The sequence below is a fragment of the Geospiza fortis genome, unplaced genomic scaffold (genome assembly GCF_000277835.1).
Source record: "Geospiza fortis unplaced genomic scaffold, GeoFor_1.0 scaffold403, whole genome shotgun sequence".
NCBI lineage: Eukaryota > Metazoa > Chordata > Aves > Passeriformes > Thraupidae > Geospiza > Geospiza fortis.
In genome coordinates this window covers 2,689,279-2,712,856 of record NW_005054336.1, presented here as the reverse complement: position 1 = coordinate 2,712,856, position 23,578 = coordinate 2,689,279, and the positions used below count along the sequence as shown (strand labels likewise).

At 39.3% G+C, this 23,578-nt stretch overlaps 1 protein-coding gene across 1 annotated transcript in view; it reads left to right on the top strand.

The window, feature by feature from the left end:
• The window catches only part of TGFBR3 (transforming growth factor beta receptor 3), a 96,682-nt gene that overhangs the window by 50,916 nt on the left and 22,188 nt on the right, over positions 1-23,578 (top strand). The window contains exons 4-8 of the mRNA XM_005422123.2: positions 8,677-8,860; positions 14,166-14,334; positions 16,637-16,784; positions 21,328-21,517; positions 22,691-23,013. Of these exons, the coding sequence (XP_005422180.2) occupies positions 8,677-8,860; positions 14,166-14,334; positions 16,637-16,784; positions 21,328-21,517; positions 22,691-23,013 (1,014 nt within the window). The remainder of the gene's footprint in view (positions 1-8,676; positions 8,861-14,165; positions 14,335-16,636; positions 16,785-21,327; positions 21,518-22,690; positions 23,014-23,578) is intronic.

Here is a 23,578-nt window from a genome sequence, read left to right as displayed (position 1 = left end):
TCCCTAAGGTGATGTTTTTGCTGTAAACATAAGCTAACTTCAGCCTCTTACCATGGATTCATCAGCCTTCTCACTTTTCATGGGCCAGTTTCTCAGGGCATCTCGGGGTGATAAGTCATGAGGTTATGGGCTGAAGAACTTTAAATGTGGTCACCATCTGTTGCTTTTCCACAGTTCCACTCTGCTCACAAGGACAAATGCATTGTTTTCCCAAAAGCTTTCTGAAAAAACAGCACAGAATCATGTGGCACAGAAAACATGAAAAATGTGGAGGAAGTCCTAGCAGCACCTGTAGGCAAGTGCAGTATGCCAAACAGAGATCAAGGGGCTCTAGTTCTGCATAGAGCTGTTTGCCTGTGTTGAGCTGTGCTAATTTGCAGCCCCTGAGTTTGTCCTAGGAAAGGTTGTCTTTTTCCTAAATCAGGGGTTCTTGTTTTAGGTAAGTTGTGGGGCAGAGGGACATCCTGCTTCTGCCCTAGTTGCTGAGAGGTTCCCTGCCTCTGTGCCAGAGCCTTCAGTGAGTTCCAGACAACTGACCCTAGGACTGTAAATAGCAGCTCCAAGGGCTGCAGAGTGCAGAGCATGCTTCCTTAGCCCTTGTTTAAAAATACTTAGCTCTGTGGCTCTGACTTGTTCAGTCTCCTTAAATGTATAGCCAGAACAGAAGATTGAGTATGTTGAATCGTGGAAGATTTAGAATCAGAAGAAACTTTTCTAGTGCCCATGAATTCCATGGTAGCATACCACAGGAGTGTCATAACTATTGTGTCTGTCTCTATGGAAGCCTCAGGCAAGATGTTAGTTGACTTTCCAGCTTTTCCTTCAGACTTTCCAAACAATACATTCATTCACCATTTTGTTAATATACTGTATGTAAAGTATGAATTGCAATGACTTTCGTTGATTGAATCCTGGTTAGAATGGTAGATAGTGTAAAGAAATTTAAATGACAACTTCTGGGACTTGCTGCTGATAAAGACCACACTGCTAGAGCCAGGTCAAAGTTAATGAAATGTTAGTGAAAAGTTAGTGAAATGATCATGGAACCATTAGTAAAGTCCTAACTCTTTATTTGTTTTTAATATTAGCTCTTTTTTTCCTTGTACAGTATCATAATAAAGTTCTCAAACTGTTACAGGGACATGTGCTTTGAGTAAGTAAGTAACTAAATAAAAATTAAAATTAATTGTATTATAAGTTTCAAGGTTATTTCTAACAAAGGTATCTTCAGGATATGAGTAGATGATGAACTGGAGCACAGGTGCTGTTAGCATTGTACAGGTGGAGAAACCAAGGCACGCTGAGCTTGAATGGTGATTGTACTGGAGAAGAGGTGGAGTTAGGGCTGTGTGTTCTCAGTGTCCTCATCAGCAAAATGGTCTGTTTCCTTCATTCTGTGAATTTATTGTTTGAGTTTCCATTAAAGCTAAGCTGCCCCAGGGAAGGATGAAAAGATTTAAAGCTTGAATCAGCACATATCCAAAAGACTGGGAAAATACAGTACTACTGAGTTGGGCTTGAGTTTAACTTCTTATCACATAGTTTGAGCATAGATTTTTTGCCTTCAGCCTGGTCCTCCTTCAGTTAAGAAGCTTAAAATGAATGTGGGAGAAAATCCAGGCTTTGGGTGCATGGTTATAGTATGGGGGAAGCACAAATTACCTTCTTGGTAAACATTTTTTCAGTATGGACATGTAGATTTGGTGTATATGTGTGGTTTTGCATTTACTTTTATCATGTAATGCACAGTTTCACTCAGTGATTTATGTGCTTTATCTTCATGGAAACAACTCATGGCTTCATTTGCACAAAATGCCTACTGGTGGCTAAACTCACAGTGGAATAAATTATCATTAAAATTAGGTAGCATGCCCCAGATAAACCAAAGTTTTTGTTGGGTTAGCATCAGGATTTCTTTAATGAAGAGTTTTTTCCAAAGTGCTACTGAATGGAAGCACAGTGATTCTCACAGAGTGACAGTACTGTGGAGGAAGACATCATGACAGGGCATGGCTGCTGAGGGAAGTTGTGCTTCACTATTCTGTTGCCTGTGTTGTCATTTTGCTTCTCAGGGTGCTTTCCCCATCTATAAATCAGAAAGAGAACTAGTGAGTAGTCTTTAGAAAAAATTCAGGCATCTTGATAAGAACCTGACAAAAATTTTCTGTGTGTGCACAAGAAAGAGAAAAGAATATGTGGTGTCTGCCTAGTGTGGTGTTAACAATACATTTAGCATGGACGGGTTATTTTCAGACTCTGCATGAGGTGCTGTATATTGATGGGTGAAGTAGGTGATGCTGTGAAATTATTGTAATTTTGGTAAAATAAGTCTGGAGTTTATTTTCATTGTGTTAAAAATAAATGTACCTTAGTATCATGGCATTTCAATCCAAAAATACCTGAAATGGGTTAGTGCATGGACTGCCTGGCCTAAGTAACTGTAAATCATCACTTCAGTTACTGGTGCATGTAGTCATATTGGTCTGGTTGTATATTTGTACATGTCACAAAAATACAGCAATTTGGGAATTGGGCCCTTTCTGTTCAAGTGTTTGTGGGCTCATCCCTCTGAAGAGTATTGCATGGGTGGGAAGCTCTGTTCAGTTCAGTGAGGGAAATGCTTCTCATCTGTGCTACATTTTATTTTTTTTCCTCTGCAGGGAATAAATGCCAAAATTGCATTATAAAGGGGAGGGGGAGAGGAAGTTGAAGAACGTGTTCACTGGTGATTAGACTGGTTAGATTATGACATCACAGTTTTATGTAAGCTACACAACTACTGTAGAAACTGCTTTTACCTGTGGTCTTGGTGCAAGTCAGTATTGCCGAAAAACATTACCAGACCTCTTCCACCACCCCACTTTTAGGTTTTTATACAGCAAAATAGTTTCCTTCCTTCCCATCAAGTCGTCATTTCTCTCCTTCCCTAAAGCTAGTTTATTGCAAACGTGTCTTGGCAGAAAACCAGAAGTTTTATGAAACTGCACAGAAAGAAGGTTTTATAGGTGCTACTCAGAAAGTAATTTTTTTCTTTATATTTGGTAGCTTTTTCAATTGCTTTTATAGCCTAGGAATGTCTTTACTCAGCAAGTGAAAGTAGTGAGAATTAAATCAATGAAAAAAGATCCCAATCCTTTGTGATTTCCTGTTAGAAAAGATCCAAAAGCCCCTTAAATATTTACATATGTGATTTTATATAATGTGTGATTTAAGAAGTGATGCTTCAGCTTTTTGTCTGAGTTATTCAGGCAACTGAATGAGTAAAAGTTACGGATAAGAAAACACTTATGCAAACAAATAACCTTACTTGCAAGAGCTAGGAGTGAGTGTGTGTGTTAAGGTAGTGAAATGGAGGAAGCAAGAGCAGTAATGATAAATACAAAAACAGATCACTTGCTCTTGGTTTGAGATTTGAAAAGATAAAAGCTTTAAAGAAGATGAAGTGATAGAATGAAGAGTTTAATTATTAGTAATTTCTGTATTTCTAAGAAGAAAAATCCATGTTCTTATTACTTCAGCCAATTGCTGGTTTATTCCTCTCACTTCATGAAAATATGGTTCACATATTTTGGGTCACTGCCACCAAACCACAGGCTGTTCTATGGTTTGCACTAGGCTTGGATGACTGACAAAATTCACTGAAAAACAAGTGCTATTTGTTTTCCTGTGCCTAGTATTTAACGGGAAATCAGGAGGCTAAATTTCCAATCACTGGTTAAACAGACCCAGATGTGAACAGAGCACTCTGCTAGGAGAAGAGTGAGGAAGGATGGGAAATGCATGACTAGTGATAAATTTGGTATAAATAGTGACCTTTCACTATTCAAAGTAAAAGCATAGATTTTCAGTGTTGTGTAACAGTGTGAAGAGGAATTTAAAAGGTCTTTACATTACTGTAGAATCCTGGGTTTGCTTTTTTTTAAATAAGTCTTCATCGTTCTTCTACTCAGGAGCTGGAAATAATCCTGTACTTGCCCTTTTCCACTTGGAAAAGTTCATATTCTCCCTTCTCATTCCCACACTGTTTTCCTTGCCATTTGAAAAAATGTGAAAATTAACATTTTGTGTCAAATTAAAAGCAGTGCTTAGTAAACAGTAACTCTTACTATGCTTTTCACAATGGTAAATTTCCCTGTAGACTTTGTCTCCTGGCATGATTCAACCCTGGCAAAATACTGCTTTTCTAAAGTCTATATAAATGGGTTTTTCTCAGAAATATTAGGGGGACCTCAGGCTACCTGTGGTGGTGATTCTTGGTAAAGGAGCAGAAGGATTTGGTTAGGAGTAGGAATGGCAGAAAATGACACAGTAGTAAATAGATGCTTGAAAATGATGCATGTAAAAGGAGTTTAAGAGTACAATAACCCTAGTAAGGCATCTTTAAATATCCAGGGGCTTGAGGTTTTGGTTTTTTTTCAAAGCTTGCTTCAGGAAGACATGACAGGAGAGAAGTGCTATTTCTGGCTTAGGAAGCAAGATGCAGTACATGAAATGAATATGCAGAGTATAGTAAAAACATTCTGTATGTGTGATGTCCCAAAATAGGGAAATTTTATGATGTATAGCTATCCTCTGCTTTCACTGTAATCACTTCAGCTTGGGCAGAAATATTTCAAGAATACCAACTTGCCAGTAAATTTCGCAGGAAACTAGGCAGGTCCTTGTGCCTTGGATTCTTCTTTCACGGGACTTCAAAGGCCTGCATTTTTTTGGGGAGCTTGGTTTGCTAAGAGTCACAGAGTTCATACTAGATCCCATGTGATTTAAGACAGCTTTCAGAACTCAAGCTTTATTGTGTGGTGTTTGTTTCAGCTGTGGGAGTGGGCTGTCTCTGTGGGTCATTGTTCCAACCAGAAGTCGTGTTAGGAGTCTGGATAGGCCAGATCTGATGATGCTGCCTCTTTTATCTCCTGCTGATCTTTCTCATTGCTGCCTCTGACTGCTCCTAAGCATTCCTCGTTCTCCTGGTCCTTTTAAGGAGCCCAGACCCACCACTTTCAGGACCAAGACAGCTGCTAGTCAGGAAGATGTGGACTTTAGGTTAATCCAGCCTTCAAGAGTGAGGAAACTAAGACTGTTTGGGCATTTAGTGGTTGAGGTGTATTCCCAACCCAGTCTTGCAGGAGGCTGAAGGACCTGGAACAGGCACCTGTGATGGTCTTTTCTGTATGGTCCTGGCTCCTTCCTTTCTTTGCTTGCTTCAGTAAACAGGGGGTTTAGCCAGTGGAAGTGTACAGAAGCAGGCAGTGGATTTTGGCAGACTACTGGTGTTAGTGATGTGGAGATAATAAATCACAACAGGTTATTACTGAGTCACTGATTCCAGTGGAAACTATAGCTGCAGTTGCATAGATAGGCTTTAATTCTCTCACTTCTTCCACTAAATTGCCTCTAACTTGAAACAGAATCCCTGGAAAAGCTTCTCCTACCTTATTTTGCTCATACCAAACAAGTGTTATGTTGAGTCTATTAAGATGTTGTTAAATTAAGTGGGCAGTTACCTGTGTGCAATTATTAAACTCCTGCTGAGCCTTAAACCTTGGTACCAGATTTCCCCTTTCCGCAGATTTTCTTGTTTGTTTCTTTATCATTCTAGTAACTGTTCCTTAGGGGTTTTGAAAGTTCCACTTGATTTGACACAGATTCACCTTTGATAGAAAATCCCAGGATCTTTTTCCTACATATATAAAGATATGAAGATGTGCAGGAGTCTGTTCTCTGATCTTGTAAGGTTCTGCTTTCATCCTGAGAAAACATTGAACAGCCTTAATTACATAAGGATCTTTGGTAGCTGCAAAACTGACTATCTTCCAGGAAGTTGAATTAAAATCTAAAATGTATTTAAGATAATGCTCCTTATGTGTATGTTTTCAAAAATGTGAGAACTGGAAGTGGAATTTTATGATGACTGCATGTGGTCTTGAGAACACGAAAATGAAAAATTTTGTCATTGCCTGAAACCATCACACCTCTGTGGCTGTAAGGACTATGCAGATTTGATAGGTGATGCACAAGTGTGGCATGGAATTTCAAAAGCAGCATGTTTCTTATTCACTTGAAGAGAATTGTTCTTTTGATGATTAAAGTATGTTGTATATGGGTTTATGAACAACAAAAGATACGTTTTTGAGTTTTGGAATACCTGATATTTCTCCACCTGTGGCTTTATTTTTCCTTTGTAAGAGGATGAAATTACATCAAAGTACAATACCAACAAACACCAGCTGACTCTGATCTCTATGTAGGCTGCTCCAGTAGTTGGTTCAAATATTCTCATTTTATTCTGAGCAGATATACTCCTCTCCTACATGTTCTACACAGGTATGAAGGATGCTGCTTCTTTTCCTCCTGGTACATATGCCTCCATCATGGCTTTAGGGGTGATCAGGTGGTCCTTGTGCTGGCAGGCCGTGGATGGGTAGTGGTGTAGCTGTTGTTGTGAGGGGAGGGGTTGGTTCATGCTGGCTGGCAGTGCACACTGACCTTTGTATCCTGAGTCATGGCCCAGAGGTGCCCACCTCTCTCTCAAGGCTGAGTTATGAACTTGCTTCCTACTTGGGAGTTCTGAATTATAACTGTGTTAAATACTTAAAATGTTATAAAGGAAAGTAAATATCCCCTTGGATCAGATTCAAAGAAAAAAAAAGGCAATAAGTGTTTAAAGGGAGAGAAGGAAATAGGTAAAATAAGAAGCAGAATATGCTATTTTGTGTGTGCAGTATTCACACTCACCACTGTATATATTTGAGATGACTCGGGTTTGGTTCTGAGAGTTGTTCCCTCTGGGGAATGGTAACTGATGACATTTGGCACTTCTGCCAGGTAACTGATGTCCTGAACTACCATGGCAGCCTTGCAAGGGCAGTTTTATTCAGACTGGGAGCTTTTCTTAAGGGATGTAAAAAGGCTGGTTTTGTTTTGTTGCCCCAGCATGAGAGGTGTATATTTCCTTGCCTTGGTATGGTGCAGAGAAAATTTCAGGCCCTGTTTTCCCCAATGGTCAACAGGATAGTAATGTATGCAACCAAAATATGTTCCTAAATATGGTTTGTTCTTTGATGGAATACTCAGGTTTTGCTAGCATATTTTCAATATCCTATGCTTGATCCTCATTTCCTCTGAGGAACAGCCCTTTGAACTGTGGTGCTTGCTGTGGTTAGTGGTCATGGCCAGTACCTTTTGGTCTTGCCAACAGATTTTCCATGTCCAGCTTCTTCATTTGATCTCAGAAAAGTGACAGGACATGTAGGTTTACTCAACAGCAGAGGATGTTTCCAGTGCAGTTCCTTTTCATGTCCCCACAACAACTGGAAGAAATAGAGCTGAGGCACTTTTTCCTCTCTGCAACCTCAGAAAGTAACCACTAAAGGAGTTGAAGGGAGGAGATAAGAGTGTCTGTGGCAGCAGTCTCTTAATCACTCAATCAGTGCGTAATTAGTGCTCAGATAAAAATTGGTTAGTTCCCAAATATTTAAAACATTATTAGGCTTTAATGCTTTGCATTATCCTAAGCATGTTAGATTTGCTTTTGATCTGTTCTGAAGAGTAAGTAGTTAATGTTCAAGGCAGGTGTTGAAACAGTGATGGTTGCCTTTTTTGGAAGGGTCTGTTGAATTCTTTCCAGAACAAATAACGTGCTTGGCTCACTTAACCTTGCCTTAGGTCTGTGTAGTAAAAACCCCAACATTGGCAAGCACAGCAGAACTCTGCAGTCCTTTCTAAAACCTGGGTAGTGGAACCAGGATTTCCAAAAAACTTTAGTATTTGATTGAAAAAAATAAATATGATAAGCTTCATGTTTGTTTAAAGATGTTTACTGTATGATCACTTAGTGAGGATGCTTGTGCCAGACTTTTTAGTTGCTCTGCTTTCAGCCTCTCGGTTCCTCCCTTGTAGCACGTGGCCACTTTGATAGGATCTGTCCCTCAGGAAGACATTTGTCATGCTGCAGGATGATGAAAAAGGTTTTCAAGTTTTAATTGGTAATAAATGAAAAAACAAGTGTATTCTGAGGAAGACAGCTGTTGTGTTAGCATACATTTAACTATCTCAAATCAGCAAAAATCTCTTATTGCAAGGTAATCCATTTCTTTGATTGTTATTTAGAAGGAATAATATTTTCTCTCATGCTGTCCTGAAATGTTTAAAAAGACACACTGATGCTGCTTTACCCTGATGCTGACCATAAAAAAAAAAAAATATGGAAACAGTGTGTAAATGAAATCTTACTGGATAAACTGTTTGTCTCTGAGGGTGGAATGCCAACATCTATTCAATATTCCTGCAAAATAATCACCGATTAAGTCCTTAAATCCTGTGAATTTCATGCATGGGAGATTTTTCTAGTTAGGCCAAAGCTCTATGAAAATGTCCCACATGTCTCTGATATAAAAGTACACAATCCAGCATGACCTGGCATGTGTTGTGTCAGTGCCATCCTCTGAGACTACACACGTGGAATTTACACAGAATTTGATGTGTTAGGAGCATTGTAGAGGTGCTCCATGAAATCAGCCTGTGGCATGGGTGCTTCTAGGTGGTGACAATACAAAGTAGAAATAGGCCATAATCACCTTTAGTCATTGCATTTGAGTGTGACAGGTTACATTGCTTAAACATGCTACGTGTCTGTGTGGATAAATGTACCACATTAAAATGTCTTTTTATTCCCACCAGGTGTCTGTAGGTTCTGTTGTTCAGTTTGAGAAGGGAAACTTCTCCTTGTCAGCAGAAACAGAAGAAAAGTTTTTTCCTGAGAAAAATGAACATCTGCTACAGTGGGCCCAGAAGGAATATGGAGCAGTAACGTCTTTCACTGAACTTAAAATATCAAGAAACATCTATATTAAAGTAGGAGAAGGTAAACCAGAACAAAACCAACTGAATTCATAGACACTTTCAGATACTGAGAATGTGTTGCTTATATTTCACTTAATTTTTAAACATAACTCTCATTTTCCAAGAGATACGATATGAAAGGGGAAGCAGAGAAATAAGGGCAAGCCTAAATACCAGACCTTGGGTTTAGGAAACTTTTAATGGATTCTGGTGCCATCACTTTATGCTTATAAATGTGGATGCAATTGCTTGGAATCTTAAAAGAGTAAAACTTTGCCTTTTAAACAGAATCAGTTACTCATGGTGACTGTTTGGGTGCATTCATCTGAAGAAGTAGAGACCTTGAAGTAGGGGGAAATTTCTAGAAAGACCTGAGTTACATTATTTTTTCAGTATTTGATTGTATAGGGATCCAGGCTTCTTTGGGCAAAGAATTATTGCTTTCCTCACCAAACTAAGTTACCTTAGTCTGTACTGACATATTTTCATCCCAAGGAGAAAGATTTCCTGTCCCTCTGAGCCACGTGCCAGATTCTTTAGGTGGCCTAGTGCAAGTGGGAGAGGACTCCAGCTCCTTGGGGACTTCATACAGGCCTGTACTGGGGTGGGGCTCAGGCTGTAGCTCCATAGCTGAGCAGTGTTGGCACAACATAACTGTGTGATCCTCTGCAGAAATATCTCTACAGAAACCCCCAAACAGCTGAACTAGTTGGTTACAGGAAGGAAAAAGCCAACAAAAAGCCTTCAGTGGACAAAACATTCTTTTCTAACCACATGTATGTGATAATTTGATTTCCTGACATAGGAGGTTTGCCCCCCAAAATCAGAATATGCCTGAGCTAGTTTTATCCAAATCCTGCCAAATTCGTAGAGGATTCCCTTGTGTGGGTTTTTTTTTTTTTTTTGGCTCTACTTGGCACCAGTCGTGGATTCTAATGCCAGAAAATCATTCAGAAGTATATTTCTTAGCTTATTAAAATGTTCTTGAAACATATACATGGGAGTAGTGGTCTCTGCATTGTGGAGACAAATATTTAATTAGATGCGTTGAAAAAACCAGATAAAATTTTGTTTGTTGATTTGCGTGTCTCCAGTCAAACCAGGAGGCTAAAGAGGAGAGTTTTGCATCATCTTTAGAATGCACTAAAACACAATTTAATTAGGAGCAAGTACACAAAATGGAACTTGGCAGGCAACCAAAACAGACAGTTTCTGAGAAGGCTCCTACAAACCCTCTCAGCTGTAACTGTGTTTGATTTTGATTTAAATTCTTGGCAGAAGGGAGTATGTGTGTATGTGGGGGGGTTATGCATGTGCTCAGGGGTGGGGACAGGGTCAGTTCTTGAACTGCAGAGTCGTGTGAGGAGTTCTGTGAAAACCACGTGGGATGTGCTCCTGGTTTACTTCTCTGCAGAGTGAACAATGGAATCATTGGATTTCACAAACCACAGCATGCAGTGACGTACAATTTAGGCTTTTCATGCAAAACTTACACTCTCATGAGATTTAGTAAGGTACCCTCAGCTGACAGGCTGTGAATCCCTGCTGGAATTGCTCATAATCTATAGGTGGTCACACAAAGCAGTTCCTTGCTACGTGACTGATACAGAACCTGATGGCTGTATTCATATAATTGTCTACATTTCAGCTTCACTCAAGTTAAACAAATCTGAAACTAGAAGATGTAATGTTTTAGAAGTGTAGGCTGTAGCTGAATACAGAAAACAGAAAATGCAAGCCAAAGGACAGAAAGATCTGAAGAAGGCTGATCTTTCATAGAATAAAGCTGATGCCATGGGTCTCTTAAGTCACTTTTGAAACTGCAAATGAAAGGCAGCTGAGAGCACTAGCAAACTGGATCAGGGCCAAGTGCATCTGAATCCTGTTGATTCTAAAGAGTGGCAGATCAAATACTGCAGGGATGGTGATCACAGCAAGAATTTTAAGGGGCCAGAATGGGGATGTGGAGGAAGAGGGCACAAGAAGTAGGGTTCTTGTTCTTGCTTTGGTTTGTGTAATGAAGGAGAGGGCAGAGTGACTGCTGTGATAATCACTGCCAGATTCTAGAAAGCAGGACTGCTCATGGTGACAGTGCTCTTGGTATGTGTTTTACAGCAGAAGTCAGTTTAATTCCTCATGGTTCAGTAAGACATGATTCAGCAAGTCAGGAAGTCCTATCAGTTAGCTAAATGTTACCTAATGCATCCAGCGTCACCAGTAAATCCAGGGCAAATGTGCTAGCCTGGAGGGACCCTAATTTCAACACATTTCTTACCTAAATAAGAAAAAAAAAATTAGTTTTAACAGTAGTTAAATTGGAAAATGTACAGTTTATTTACAGACAGTAACACTGTGCTTCTGTCCTGGCAGAAGCTGAAACATCAGTCCTGACTCTGAATTTATATCCAGTACACACCAGTGCACATATCCTGCATGCCATGCTTGCTTGGTTTAATGCTGGCACATGGTCCCATTGTGTCTGGCTTAGCTGTGTGTCCTGCTGCAGGATAAGCACTGCCTAGAGTTTGCATCCTCCCTCCTGAGACTCCTGTAGGCCCTTCCCTGATCCCCTTTCTATCCTGCCATTAAATGCCAGCCAAGGTTCTGATTTCTGTTGTGCTAAGGGCTAGCAAACTGTGAAATGCACATAAATAAGCCCTACCATCAGAGTGCCCAAGGAAAATTCCAAACACCTTGCTTATGCCCAGATCAGATTTTGAAAGGCAAGCTCTGCTTGGATGGGATTTTTATTGCTGCATCCAACTGCTGCTGCCCAGGGTGCCTGTCTTGGAAGTGTCACTTGATTAACAGTGCTCATTTGCACAAAAACCTCCTCAGGGGGATGTTAAGCTTGGATAAGCTTCAACTTCAGCCAGGAACCTGTGGATGACACCTAATTTGTGCAGAACAGAGCAGACAGTGTCTGTCCTCATCAGTGAAACAGAAGTGCTGCACACAGAAAGGACAGATCCTGGTGTGCAGTGCTGTGTGTCCATCCAGGCCGCGCACCATGCACTGAAGGAAGGTGGCTGCTGGCCTCTGCTCACAGCTCTGCTGCCTTTGGCCAGCAGGGCCCCTTGGCACCCCAGCTGCTGGCCAGAGACCCTCTGCTGAGGGGGTTGCCTGCAAACTCCACGCCTGATTCCCTATTGGGAGTCTGGGGAGATTAGAGAGGCACAGAATCCATAAACTGACTGTTTGTTGGCTCCTTTGGTATGTTTTTAATTGATTGCAGACACCTGCAGTCCCTTTCCAAAGTACGTAGACAGCCCCGAAACTAACAAAGAGGGGATGTGTAGTGAGCAAAGAAAGATGAAATGGATCCCCTTTTCTTTTCTGCTCCAGCCCGATGTTGGTAACTGGTGTGGATGAGAGTAAATTCATTCTGGTGTGCATGTCAAGTAGCCTGTGATAGAGTTGAAATCTGCTGCAGAGGAAAAGCTTGCTATCGAGTGGGGGCCCAGGCTGGGGACTCTCTGTGCTTCTGGCAGCAAGAGCAGCACTTCTGGAGAGCTCCAGAGATGCCTCATGGAAGTGCCAGCAGCAAGAACTGAGTTCTTTGCAATGGCAAACAATAGCACGTGTGGTAATTACGCATAAACTGCTCCAGAACTGGTGTTTTATGGCCTGAATCGTGTTGTGCAGCAGTTAAGAAAATACCTACTGTCTCTGTGTGTGTGTGTGTATATATATATTTAAAAATTTAAGCTCAGCATAGACCATTTGGGATCATTTTCCATTCTGTGCTGTTGTGGGAGGAGCTGACAGAACTGCAGCTGCATTCAAGGCTAATCTGGCAGGGCACACACCAGATGTTAGAGAAGTGCATTGCTTGGGCAGTATGAATAGTCACAGCCTTATACAGCTTCAGTAACTTCTGTAGGGGACACAACAGGGTTAATATTCAAAGGCTGCTTTGTTAAGATCAGGAGAAGAAACTCCCCTGATTGTTTCTGCAGAGACCAGGGTCACAGGAGTCTCTGGTCTTCCTGCAGAGCTGGGTAGCACACACAAATGCACTTCAGAGGTGACATTTCAGCTCTCATTTAGAGAGTGCATGGTCTCAGAACAGCTCATAAGAGTTTCTTCACAATTTTGTGTTCACAATGCATGCTAGTTGATTTATTTTCTTTTGGGTTTTTGGGGTTTTTTTTGTATCTTGCTATTGACCTTAATAGGAAAAGTCTTTCTTGTACAGCAATGGTCAAAGACCCAGGCATGTGGAATTGTATTCTTTCTTACAGGACTTCAAGTGCTTGAGCATGGTACTTAGTCCTTCTGTGTATTATGACAATTCATATGTCAAGCTATCTCAGAAAGGCAAAGTGCTCAAGATTTTCATTAGAAATAGTGTTTCTTGGGTACAGTAAAATAGACTGTGCATGAGAATTTCATATGAAGTGACTATTTTTTATGGCTTGCATTTTACACTAGTGGCTCTTCACCCAGAGGGTGTTTGGGCACTGGGACAGGCTCCCCAGGGCAGTGCTCACAGCAGCAGCCTGACAGAGTTCAAGAAGCCTTTGGACAATGCTCTCAGGGACAGAGTGTGACTCCTGGAGATGGTCCTGGAGCAGGGCCAGGAGCTGGACTCGATGACACTTGTGGATCTCAGCACATTCTGGGGTTCTGTAATGCTCATATTCAGCTTTTTGGTTAAAACCAAAAGAGAGATTGAATAGCTATGCTAGAATTTCATTCTTTCAGCTATGCATATTGTGATCAGAGTTTAATATCAACAGCTGATTCCATAATTTTCTTGATGCTTTTAATTTTCCACATGCAAGAGAAATGCAGTATTTGTTGGTTTCTAGACAATACTGACTCTGACTACACAATATATAGGAAATACATTAAGTAAGGAAATGGAAAGTACTTTCTGTAGTATTTAAAAAATGGTACATTTATAATAACAAGAATAAAACATTTCCACAGGGAGAAGGAGTTGATTCCAAAAGTTATCTCAGAGTAAATGGTAATAGAAAGAAATCTTTTGTGAAGATGCAAAGAACAAATGAAATATATTTTATTGGTTTTGAAAAGTTTTTCACATATTTTTCTTCAGAATTGTTTTCAAAATTCTCTTTACAGGGATTTTCTTTCATTAAGTGCTTAAATCCATAAATAATAACTATTAGAAAGTTGATGTATTAGTGCAACAGTAATCTCCTTTCCAATATGATGATTTGTCATATGTGCTTATAATAGATGGTAGAGACGCCTTTCAGCAATATAGTGAACACTGAAGTTGAAGTGCTATATGCATACATCTAAGCTGATATCTGTGTTTAAAGGTCCAAATGCTTTCCTTTTTTTTTCCCCTCCAGATCAAGTTTTTCCTCCCTCATGCAACATAAAGAAGAATTTTCTCTCTTTGAATTACCTTGCCGGATACCTACAACCAAAACCAGCAGAGGGGTGCCTCATGTCTAACTTAGTCCAGGAAAGAGAAGTTCATATCATTGAACTAAGTACTCCAAATTCCAATCCTAACAGGTAGAGTATCATCTAAATAGACTAAAACTGTTTGAAGTAATAGCTAAAAACTTCACTTGTCTTATAAAAATCAACTGAAAGTAGCCATTTCATCCTTAAAGAAAAGCTTGGGCTTTAATACTTTAAATAGAAATTGGTTCTTCGCTATGTAAAGATTTTGAATTCTGCTTCATAATCACAGGATTTTTCTGGACAAGACTGCAAAGCACAGCTTTTATGGACTGTATACTGCTCCCCTTCTTGCTCAATCAATCACTATACGATAAGGTGAATAAGGGAATATCAGTAGGGGCAGTATCTGACAGAGAAGTTTTAAGGTTAGACCACTGTATGAGGAAGTGAGACAGAGGTTGAAAGTAATCCTGACTTGTCACAGGTAGAGATGACTGGCAGCAAGGTCCAGGACAGTGGCTCCCAAAGAGTGCCCAGAGGCTGCAGTGATCTGTGGTCTATGATAAGTGTTCCACAGCTGCTCTGAAGATTCACAACAGTACTTTCTGTCAAGTTTCCAGTTGAGTTTAAGGGATAATTTTATAATTATGAGAAATGTCAAGGGTTGACAGTGGTGTACTGACTAAAAAACTTTTTAATTACTGGTTAGGAGAAGTAACTCACTGTACACATTATGAGGATTTTCTAAATTTTCAAAAGTATCTTTGGGAGGTAAGACATGTAGAATACTCATCTTTTGCTGGTCTTTCCTAGATCTTAGTGGGAGAACATAAGTGGGGTTTGCTTCAGATAGGAAGAGGTTTTCCAAGTATGACTACGGGCCAAGTATGATTGCTAGAACAGAAATTTGCTATGAAACTTAGATGGTTACAATTTCATCAGAGATAAAGTAGAATTAAAATCCTGTCTGCTTACTGCATTCACTGGATATCTGGCATTGTCTGGTTCTGCTCCTCATGCAGCTGCATGTGAGTGCATCCTATCCCTAATGAGAAATCCACATGGGGAGATGGAGGTGGGAGGAGGTGTTTTTGTGAAAAGGATCATTCTCATTGCAAGATTTTGAACTCAGAGCCTGATAATTTTCTTGCATAATAACCTGGGGAGAGTAAGAAAGTGTTGAGGTGGAGTGGAGCGGTAGTGTAGTGGGAGGTGGAGTTGGTAACCCCAAATGATGATGCAGCCCCATCCTGAACAGAGCTGGTGCCAAGCATCCTTCCAAGTCCCTTGTAGTGCTACACAGTGACAGCCCTGGTTCCAAGCTTTTGGCTTTGGATGATAGCACAATAGGAATTTGCTTTTGAGATGATAACACTGCAAAAAGTTTAAATGTTTTGCTGTTAAAAGTAAATAAAAAAGTTTAAAAAAAAGTACTAAGTTACTTTTTTCTTAGTTTTATGTGTTATCCACAGCTATCCTTATGAAGTTTAAATCCTCAAAGAAACATACGGAAGCTGAGCTGGGCATGTGTAAACTGCAGGAGATGGATCAAAGGTCCCAAGATACACGAAGGCTCAGTGTAGAATATTAGTTGGAACCTATTACACGGAGATGAGCACGTTCTTATAATGTATGGCCCCATAAGATGGTCTGGAAGTATAGGTTTTTCTGTTGAATTGGTATTTTGCATGTTGAGATGTTATTGATGAGTAAGAACCCATTTGCTCTACTTATTTTACTGTGATCTTGAAAATCTGGATAGTTTTCATCTATTTTCCAGCAAGCAGTAGGCTGGACATCTGGGTTTTTTTCTTTTTAGGGTAACTCTATACCCAGAAGTAGTGGAAACTGAATACACAGCTTAATTCCTCAAAGCACGCAAGATCTTAAGCAAAGTCATTCCACAATTTAACTGTTTAGGCAGAGACACCCCCCAGTATAGTACTTGTGGTTTGGGTTGGGTTTTTTATGCATGTGTGTTAACCTGTTGGTCTTCTTTACTTTCTTTAAGGTATTATTTTAAGTTTTAATACAGTTATAGCCAGAGGAAACTGAAACAGTTATATTTAGGCACTGTCACAGTGAAATGAGAAAATTATGTTTACTTTAGAAAGCAACCTGCTAGCCCTATCACTTACCTGCACTAAATAATAGGTGAATTGAGTAGCACGCTTCCTGTAAATTAGAGACAGAAATATTTTTTTTTCTAAAAAGTACTTGTTTCTATTGTTATGCAAAATCACTTAAGTGTATATGGAATAACAATCTGTTTTGCACATGTTGTGTTGCCCGGGATAATATCCAGCATTTTAATCAGCTGGCCAGACAGTAGAAACATGATGGATTGGAAGAAGGTTGATAGCTGAAAATTTCTGGCATTGTGTTCTAACTTTCTATTTTCCACATACAGTGCTCTCCAGGTGGATATAATCGTTGACATTAAACCATCTCAGCCAGGCGCCAGGCTTGTCAGGGATGTGGTGCTTATCCTCAAGTGCAGAAAGTCTGTCAATTGGGTTATCAAGTCTCATGATGTCCAGGGAAAGCTGGAAGTGATTGTAAGTTAAGGCACCTTTATTTTTTGAGAGCTATCATAATGCAATGGTATAGAATCCATTTAAATGTGATATAGTGCTAAACCATGTTGATTTCTGGATGTTTTCTCTTAGCTGCTTTTTAATGATTACTGCATTTTAAGGAGTAAATGCATAAACTTTTTATTCTCATTAGCTTTCAATATATGGGCTGTAAAACTGACCAACACATTGCAGAAGCCAGGTGGTTAGAACAAGGATTTAGTCTGTGTCTGTTGGATTTCTGTTGAAGCATCCTAAACGCAGAGGAGGATGTTCATTTCTCTTTTTGCTGTTACTTTGGTATATGGATCAACAGGTTCATGTCAGAAGTTGGAACAATGCCTTCAAGTGCAGAATAGATAATATTAGATATGCAGCACACACCCACGTCCCTTTAGAAGTGGAAACTCCTTTACTTCTGCTTGTGCTTGTAGTAGTATCTATCCCTTTCCCTGCCAGTACTTCTGTCTCCAGTGTTTGGTCAAATTGACCTAACTCTCCTCAGACAGCAAAAAAGAACTGTTTTTAATGTTAAAACCAGGCTCTCTAAAGTTAAACTTCTTAAATTACTGGAGATGCTGATTTATGTTGATTTTTGGTACAGGCTTTGTGGCTTAACACACTTTCTACTAAGAAAATGTGTGTTGCCTTGCTCTGAAATAAATATAATTGAACTGATCTTGCAGCCTATAAATTTGTGGCCTATTGCCATATTAAGTGATCAGTTAAAAGCACATTGTACAGTTGAGCTGAATGTTTGCTCAGGACCACCCATGAGCCTCACGATCAGCAATTTTGCAACAATTCAGTTACATTTTCAAACTCCAATTCTTGGTATTTATAGCAATTTTCCTTTGCTTAGTTGCTTTCTGCTTGTAATCTGTGCAGAGGAAATTCTGGCAGAATGCAAAGGCTAATTGACCTAAATCTCCCAAGAAAATAGATTGGTAAGGATTTCATAGTAGCTTTGGAGAGTGAAGGGAATTAAAGGAAAGCTATTTTTGGTGTTGCTCAGAAAATTTAATGGAAAAAATTATCTAGGGTGGATGATGAAGTTCCCTCTTGACCCCTGACACATATTTATCTTACAGACAGGAGAGGATGTTCTGGTCATTCTGTAGGTCTGAAATAGTCCTTAAAGAGAAAGGTCAAGTTTGGTTGCTGAGGATTACCACTCTTGTAAGCAGAATGATGAAAAACAATGCTTGACTTCATAGTTTCATCCTAGGTTATGTCATAAAATTCACCACTGTATATTTGGGCATATATGGATCTACTTTCACAGGATAGAGAATTGTGCTTTAGTTCACACCATGCTAGGAAACAGCTCATGTGGTGTATTTCATGTCCATAAAGCTATCACTTTATGGATGATCAATTTTCACAAGATAATTTCTACAGGTTTTTAACATTTCTAAAATGCTGCACTTGAATATAGGAAAGCAAGACTGCTTAAAAAACTTTAGAGTTCTTCTTTATTAGTTATTATTGTTATTATAAGTAAAAAGTATAATTAAAAATAGTTTCTGTAATAAGTGGTAGAAGGTAGCATTTTATTTAGATTAACAAAAAGAGAAAGTAATACATTAAATATATACAGAAATGTCAGTATTTAAAAAGACTTTGAATTCACGTTAGGATTTGTGAGTAACTATTTATTTTACTACTTCATTTATACAGATGCTTCATTTTCTGAATATATGTTAATTTTCCTTTATTTAGAGGGAGTAAGGGAGGGAACTAAACTCCCCCATGTCATTAAAAAGCCTGCATATCCAGCATTTAGCATCTTTTCATATCTCTATTAAGCTGAAAGCCTTTCCAAGCCCAAATTTAGACAATGCATAAAAACATTACTAAGCAATTAGGTAATGTTTCACAATGTTCTTTTTATTAGTTGAAGCAGTTCCATGCACTTCAATTTTCCTAACTTCTTGCCCTCACTACGAATTAGAATTGTCTTGAGGGGATTGGCAAGCTGAGAGGGGAAGGTTAGTGTTAAGCTGCCTCAAACCCAGTACTGTAAGTTACTGAGGTCCAAGTTCACAGACAAAAAATGAGAGAGATGTTTTAGGTCATACAGCTCATCTCCCAGCTTGCTGTGTCTTTTGGAACTCTGCAAGGGGATGGACACAAACCCAAGTAAAATGGGAGTACTTTAGGTAAATCAATTGCATGTGGTGTATGTGCAGTGCTTTCTTCTGGGCTGTGTTTAACTCCTGTGTGCAGTCCTTACATGCAGGGCTTGTGTGGTTCTCTGCTTGTACACTGCTGTTCACATCGCTTCCTTTGCAGCTGGGGTCCCTCTGCAAAGCTGGGAACTGTGCAGTGAAGTTCCAGAAAGAAAATAAGTTTGAGGGGCAAGGAGTGAGAGAGGTGCAATGTATAAAACAAACCCTTGAGGGTTTCAGAAGCTTGGAGGGACGGTTGCTTACCTGACAGCAACTGCCCAGCACTTTTTGAAATGGGATCTGTTCTGACAGACAGGTGGAGGCTCAGATTGCCTGGTTTCAATCACTGTGTGTGACAGTGTTGGCAGGGCAGCAAGTTAAGGAAGGTCTATTCCTGCCTGCCCTCGTTCTTGCTTTTGTTTCAGTGGGGTGATGCAAGACTGAACATTTACAGGCTCATTGTGGAGTGGAGGGGTGGAAACAAGCCCTGGAAATGCTCAGGTGCCAGCTAGGACAGTAAAGTTCTGAGAAAATATTGGTTCAGCTGTCTCCTTGTGACAGAAAAGTAAAGAGATGCAGCAAAGCTAGGTTAGCATAATAACTCCTACCAGTCAAAGCTGTGTGGTGATATGAAAATACATGATCAGTCGTGTCCAGATTTGCACCTTGTTGAAGATCAAAGATTAGTTGATCCCAGAGTCATGAGGCACTAAAATTAGGATACATGTTGCTCCATTTTTGTTTCTTATCTTCAGTGACCTTTGGTGAGCACTGATAGCTGTTCTGGTAACAGTATCCTCAAACCAGACACTCTGTACTTAAATTTATCTTTAACTTCAGTTGTGAAGCCCCAAGTGTGTAAAGGCTGCAGAACAGGGTCCTTAGGAAGAAATGAGGGAGGGAGCTCAAGGTACGCTATGCCATTCCATCAGGACTCTCTACATGCTTTATTCACTTCTTAGTTCAAAAACTCACTTTGATATCAGGTAGAGAAGTACAGCTGAGCCCTCTGTGTAGCATGTCCATAGGAGCACTACGAGAGATCTCTCTAGTCAATCTTCTGGTGTTCCAGAGTGAAAGATTTAAGATTTGTTCACATTGAGGAAAAAACAGTGGGGATGAAAAGAAGATGCAGACTGTATGATGGAGAAGGTAATCATGCATGGGAATGAAAGTGTGTATGGAACATTCCATGGTATCAGCTGCATTAAAAAGTGCATTTCAATCACATTGCAGGAATGGCTGAAACGTGGGTCATCGTGCAGCACCTGCAGCATCTATGTTCAGCTTGTTCTGTAGCCACTGATGTGATTGTTACAGTGATAATAGTAATGCTGTGACTGTAAGAATAAATGTATATGTATTTAGCTTTGGTGTGAATGAATACATGTTAAAGATGCCAAGCTGCTGAATACATGTTTGTATAATACCACTGAATAATTTTGAACTTTCTCTCTAACACTGAGAGATAGTTGTTCTATTCCTTTGACTTGCCTGTTTGGACAAAAAAAAATTGAAATTTTACAAAACATTTACAGTAAAATGAAAATTAAGTGGCTGTGTGACTCATTTATTTAATAATTTAGCATGTTCATTCATTAGGTCAGCATGTGCATTTATGAGTTTGCTGTATCAATGTATTTGTGTAAAATTTGTATTGTTAATTAATTTTAAAATCTTTCATTTACAGAAGGTAAACGTTGTTTTTTTAAGTAGTCTGGCCATGCATAAATGTGCATGCTCTCACTTACTGCTCTATTGAGTGTTTAGTTCAATTGTGTTTAACAAACTCAATTCTTTGGAGGAGGCACAGAGCATTTCTTGGGTGAAGCTCATTCAAACACAGCCTGTCCTTGGTGCCAGCTGACTTACAGCGTTAGCTGCTATCAGCTCTACTTCATGAGCATGCTTTTTGCCTTTTTCAGTAATGCTCATTTGAACAAAGGTTTTCCTTTATCCATCTTAAGTAATGCTCTAATCCAACAAATTCGGAGACATTTGAAAATTCATTTGTCATCTTGAGTTCACTTCAGGAGTAATTTCAGATCATTTTTGAAGAAAGTATGGCCTTATACAAAAGGCTGTAAATATGTCTCTGTCTCGGTTAGGGATGAACAGTTTCTGATTTACTGTACCGCAGGCAGAGGCTGAGAGGAAGCAGGGAGTTCTTTTCCATCTGTGCAGCAGTTATGTGCTTAAGGTGGCAGGGTTTGCTTTATTTCCCAGGTGTCCTCAGTTTGCTGTTATTTAGTAGATTAAAACAGAATAAAAAACCAGGGTTCAATCAGTGTCACTATTCCATTGTAAGTATCCTTAAGTGGTAAATCACAAACCAAGTTTTTCTTTATTTACAGACATCAAATAGTATTGGTTTTGGAAAAGAAACAGAACGATCCATGACTATGAGTAAATCAGTAATACCTGACCTTCCCTCATCACATGAGAGTTTGATCAAGTGGGCTTATGAGCATAATTATAGTCCAGTTATTTCCTACACAAAAGCACCTGTTGCTAACAGATTTCATCTGCAACTTGAAGATATAGGTAAGTTTGAAGATGAACTTTTAGCATATAGAAAAAACATGTGTTGTGTTTCTAGGAATACAATTGAATGGTGTTTTCTCAGTTTTGAAGCTTTGGTTTTGGCTGTTGCACTTCTTCTACTGCTTGTCATCAAGAATGCTGGTAATATATATGACTGATGGTTGCAAGTAATAATCTGTGGCTTTTTGATTAGAAAAGTCTAGGCAAAGTTATTTCCTGAAATTTGGTGGAATTAAATGTTTATAGTTTATCCAACTTGCAAGACTTCATAGCTGATGGTACCCAGTGTTCACTGAAATAGATGTCAGCAACTGGATATCTTGTTAGTGAATAAATCCAGCTTAGATTTTTTTAGTGTGTTTTTTCCAAAAGTATGAGCATAGTGTTTCCTTGAGATGATTAAATAAACATTGAAACTGTTTACAGACATGAGTGGCTTACCAAAAAAGTCTGAGCAAACAGAATAAATACAACTATTGAAAAAGGAATGGGTATTTGGCCAAAGTAATTGCTAATGTGCGTCCATTGAAGCTAGCAGAGTAGCATCTGTTTTTCTCACTAATTCTGAATTTCAACCACTAAAACTATTGTTTTACAATTTTGATAAAGCTTATGTTTACATTCTTGTTATCAATTGCACTCTCATGGGCTCTGTCCTCAGCAGTCACATGTATAAGCTGAGAGAGTTTCCTCATTTACTCACTCTAAAGTTAGCTCTTATTTAGCTTCATTCTGGTTATATAAGTAGTTTCACAGCAGTAGTGACTGAATTTCTGATGGGTCAGATAGTGGAAGAATTTCACCTAATGATTTGCACTTAGGCTCTTTCAGCAGTACCAAAATAGTATATTTGATGAATGTGATGCTTCTTTAATCTCGCTGGATCTTTGACATATAATAGGTCCACTTGTCAAAAGTTTATTTTCAGCTCTTGGTGAGAGAGATTTCTGACAGGGACTAAGGACACCAAGATTAGATGCCTCAGTAACAACTAAACTCTTAGTTGTATAAGTTGTGACTACTTACCTGAAGAGTGCAAAGATGCTGCTTTTAATGGCCTTCAGGAGCTCCCTTTATGGATTTTTTTTGTATGAAAACTATTAGTTCAGGATACTTTTTAATAAAAATATCTAATAGACTAATGTGGATTTGTTTGGTTTTGGTTTTTTTTAGAAGAGATGAATGATGAAGAAGACCATTCCCTTCCTCCAGAGCTGACAGAATTGCTGGGTGCTAACCCACTGCCAGCTCCAAAGAATACTGATGGCCTGACTTTTCCATTTCACATTAACAGAGGAAGACATGACACAATGGGAGAAGAAATCTTCCCGTCCAGGCATTCAGTAGATACATTAATAAATCATGACTTTGGGCATTCCCTCTCAAAACATAAAGAACCTGAAGAAGTTCAGGGCAGTGCTGATATGGCCCTGTCAATAAAGTGTGATGACAAAGTTATGACAGTAGCTGTAGAAAAAGATTCTCTACAGGTTGGTGTGATACCTTATTCTCAGAATTGGGGAGGCTTTTTTGGACAGCCCATTTTATTTGCATTTTGATTGAAAAAATAAACATTCGAAATCCTACGGCCATCACCACACAACCCCCCCAAAACAGTTTGGTGAGATCCACTGTGGATCTTCTTTGCCATAACTCAGAATAGTGTTCTCTCTTCCTAGAAATCTGATGGTTTTTAGAGGGATTTCTGATTGAAGATGTGTACAGTTGGTTCTGTCAAAAAATTACTGTACTCAGCCATCAGTCTGAGTTTTTAATTTCCAAAGAAGCTGCTTTTGGTAGCAGTGTAAATAGATCTAAAAATCTGTCTTTACCATCTACCAGCTGATAGGTTGCTTGTGTCCATTTGTATTATGGAAAAGAGCCTGAAACAGCATTTTAGCTCATTTCAGACCAAACAGAGTCAGCATTATTAATCAATAGATTAATAATGAACCTGTTGTTTCCATTTTTTCCATGTTACATTTATTCCTTGTGTGCCATGTGTACCAGCATTTTGCGAGTGCCCTTCCCTGGCTTTCAGTACAATGAGCTTCCCTTCCA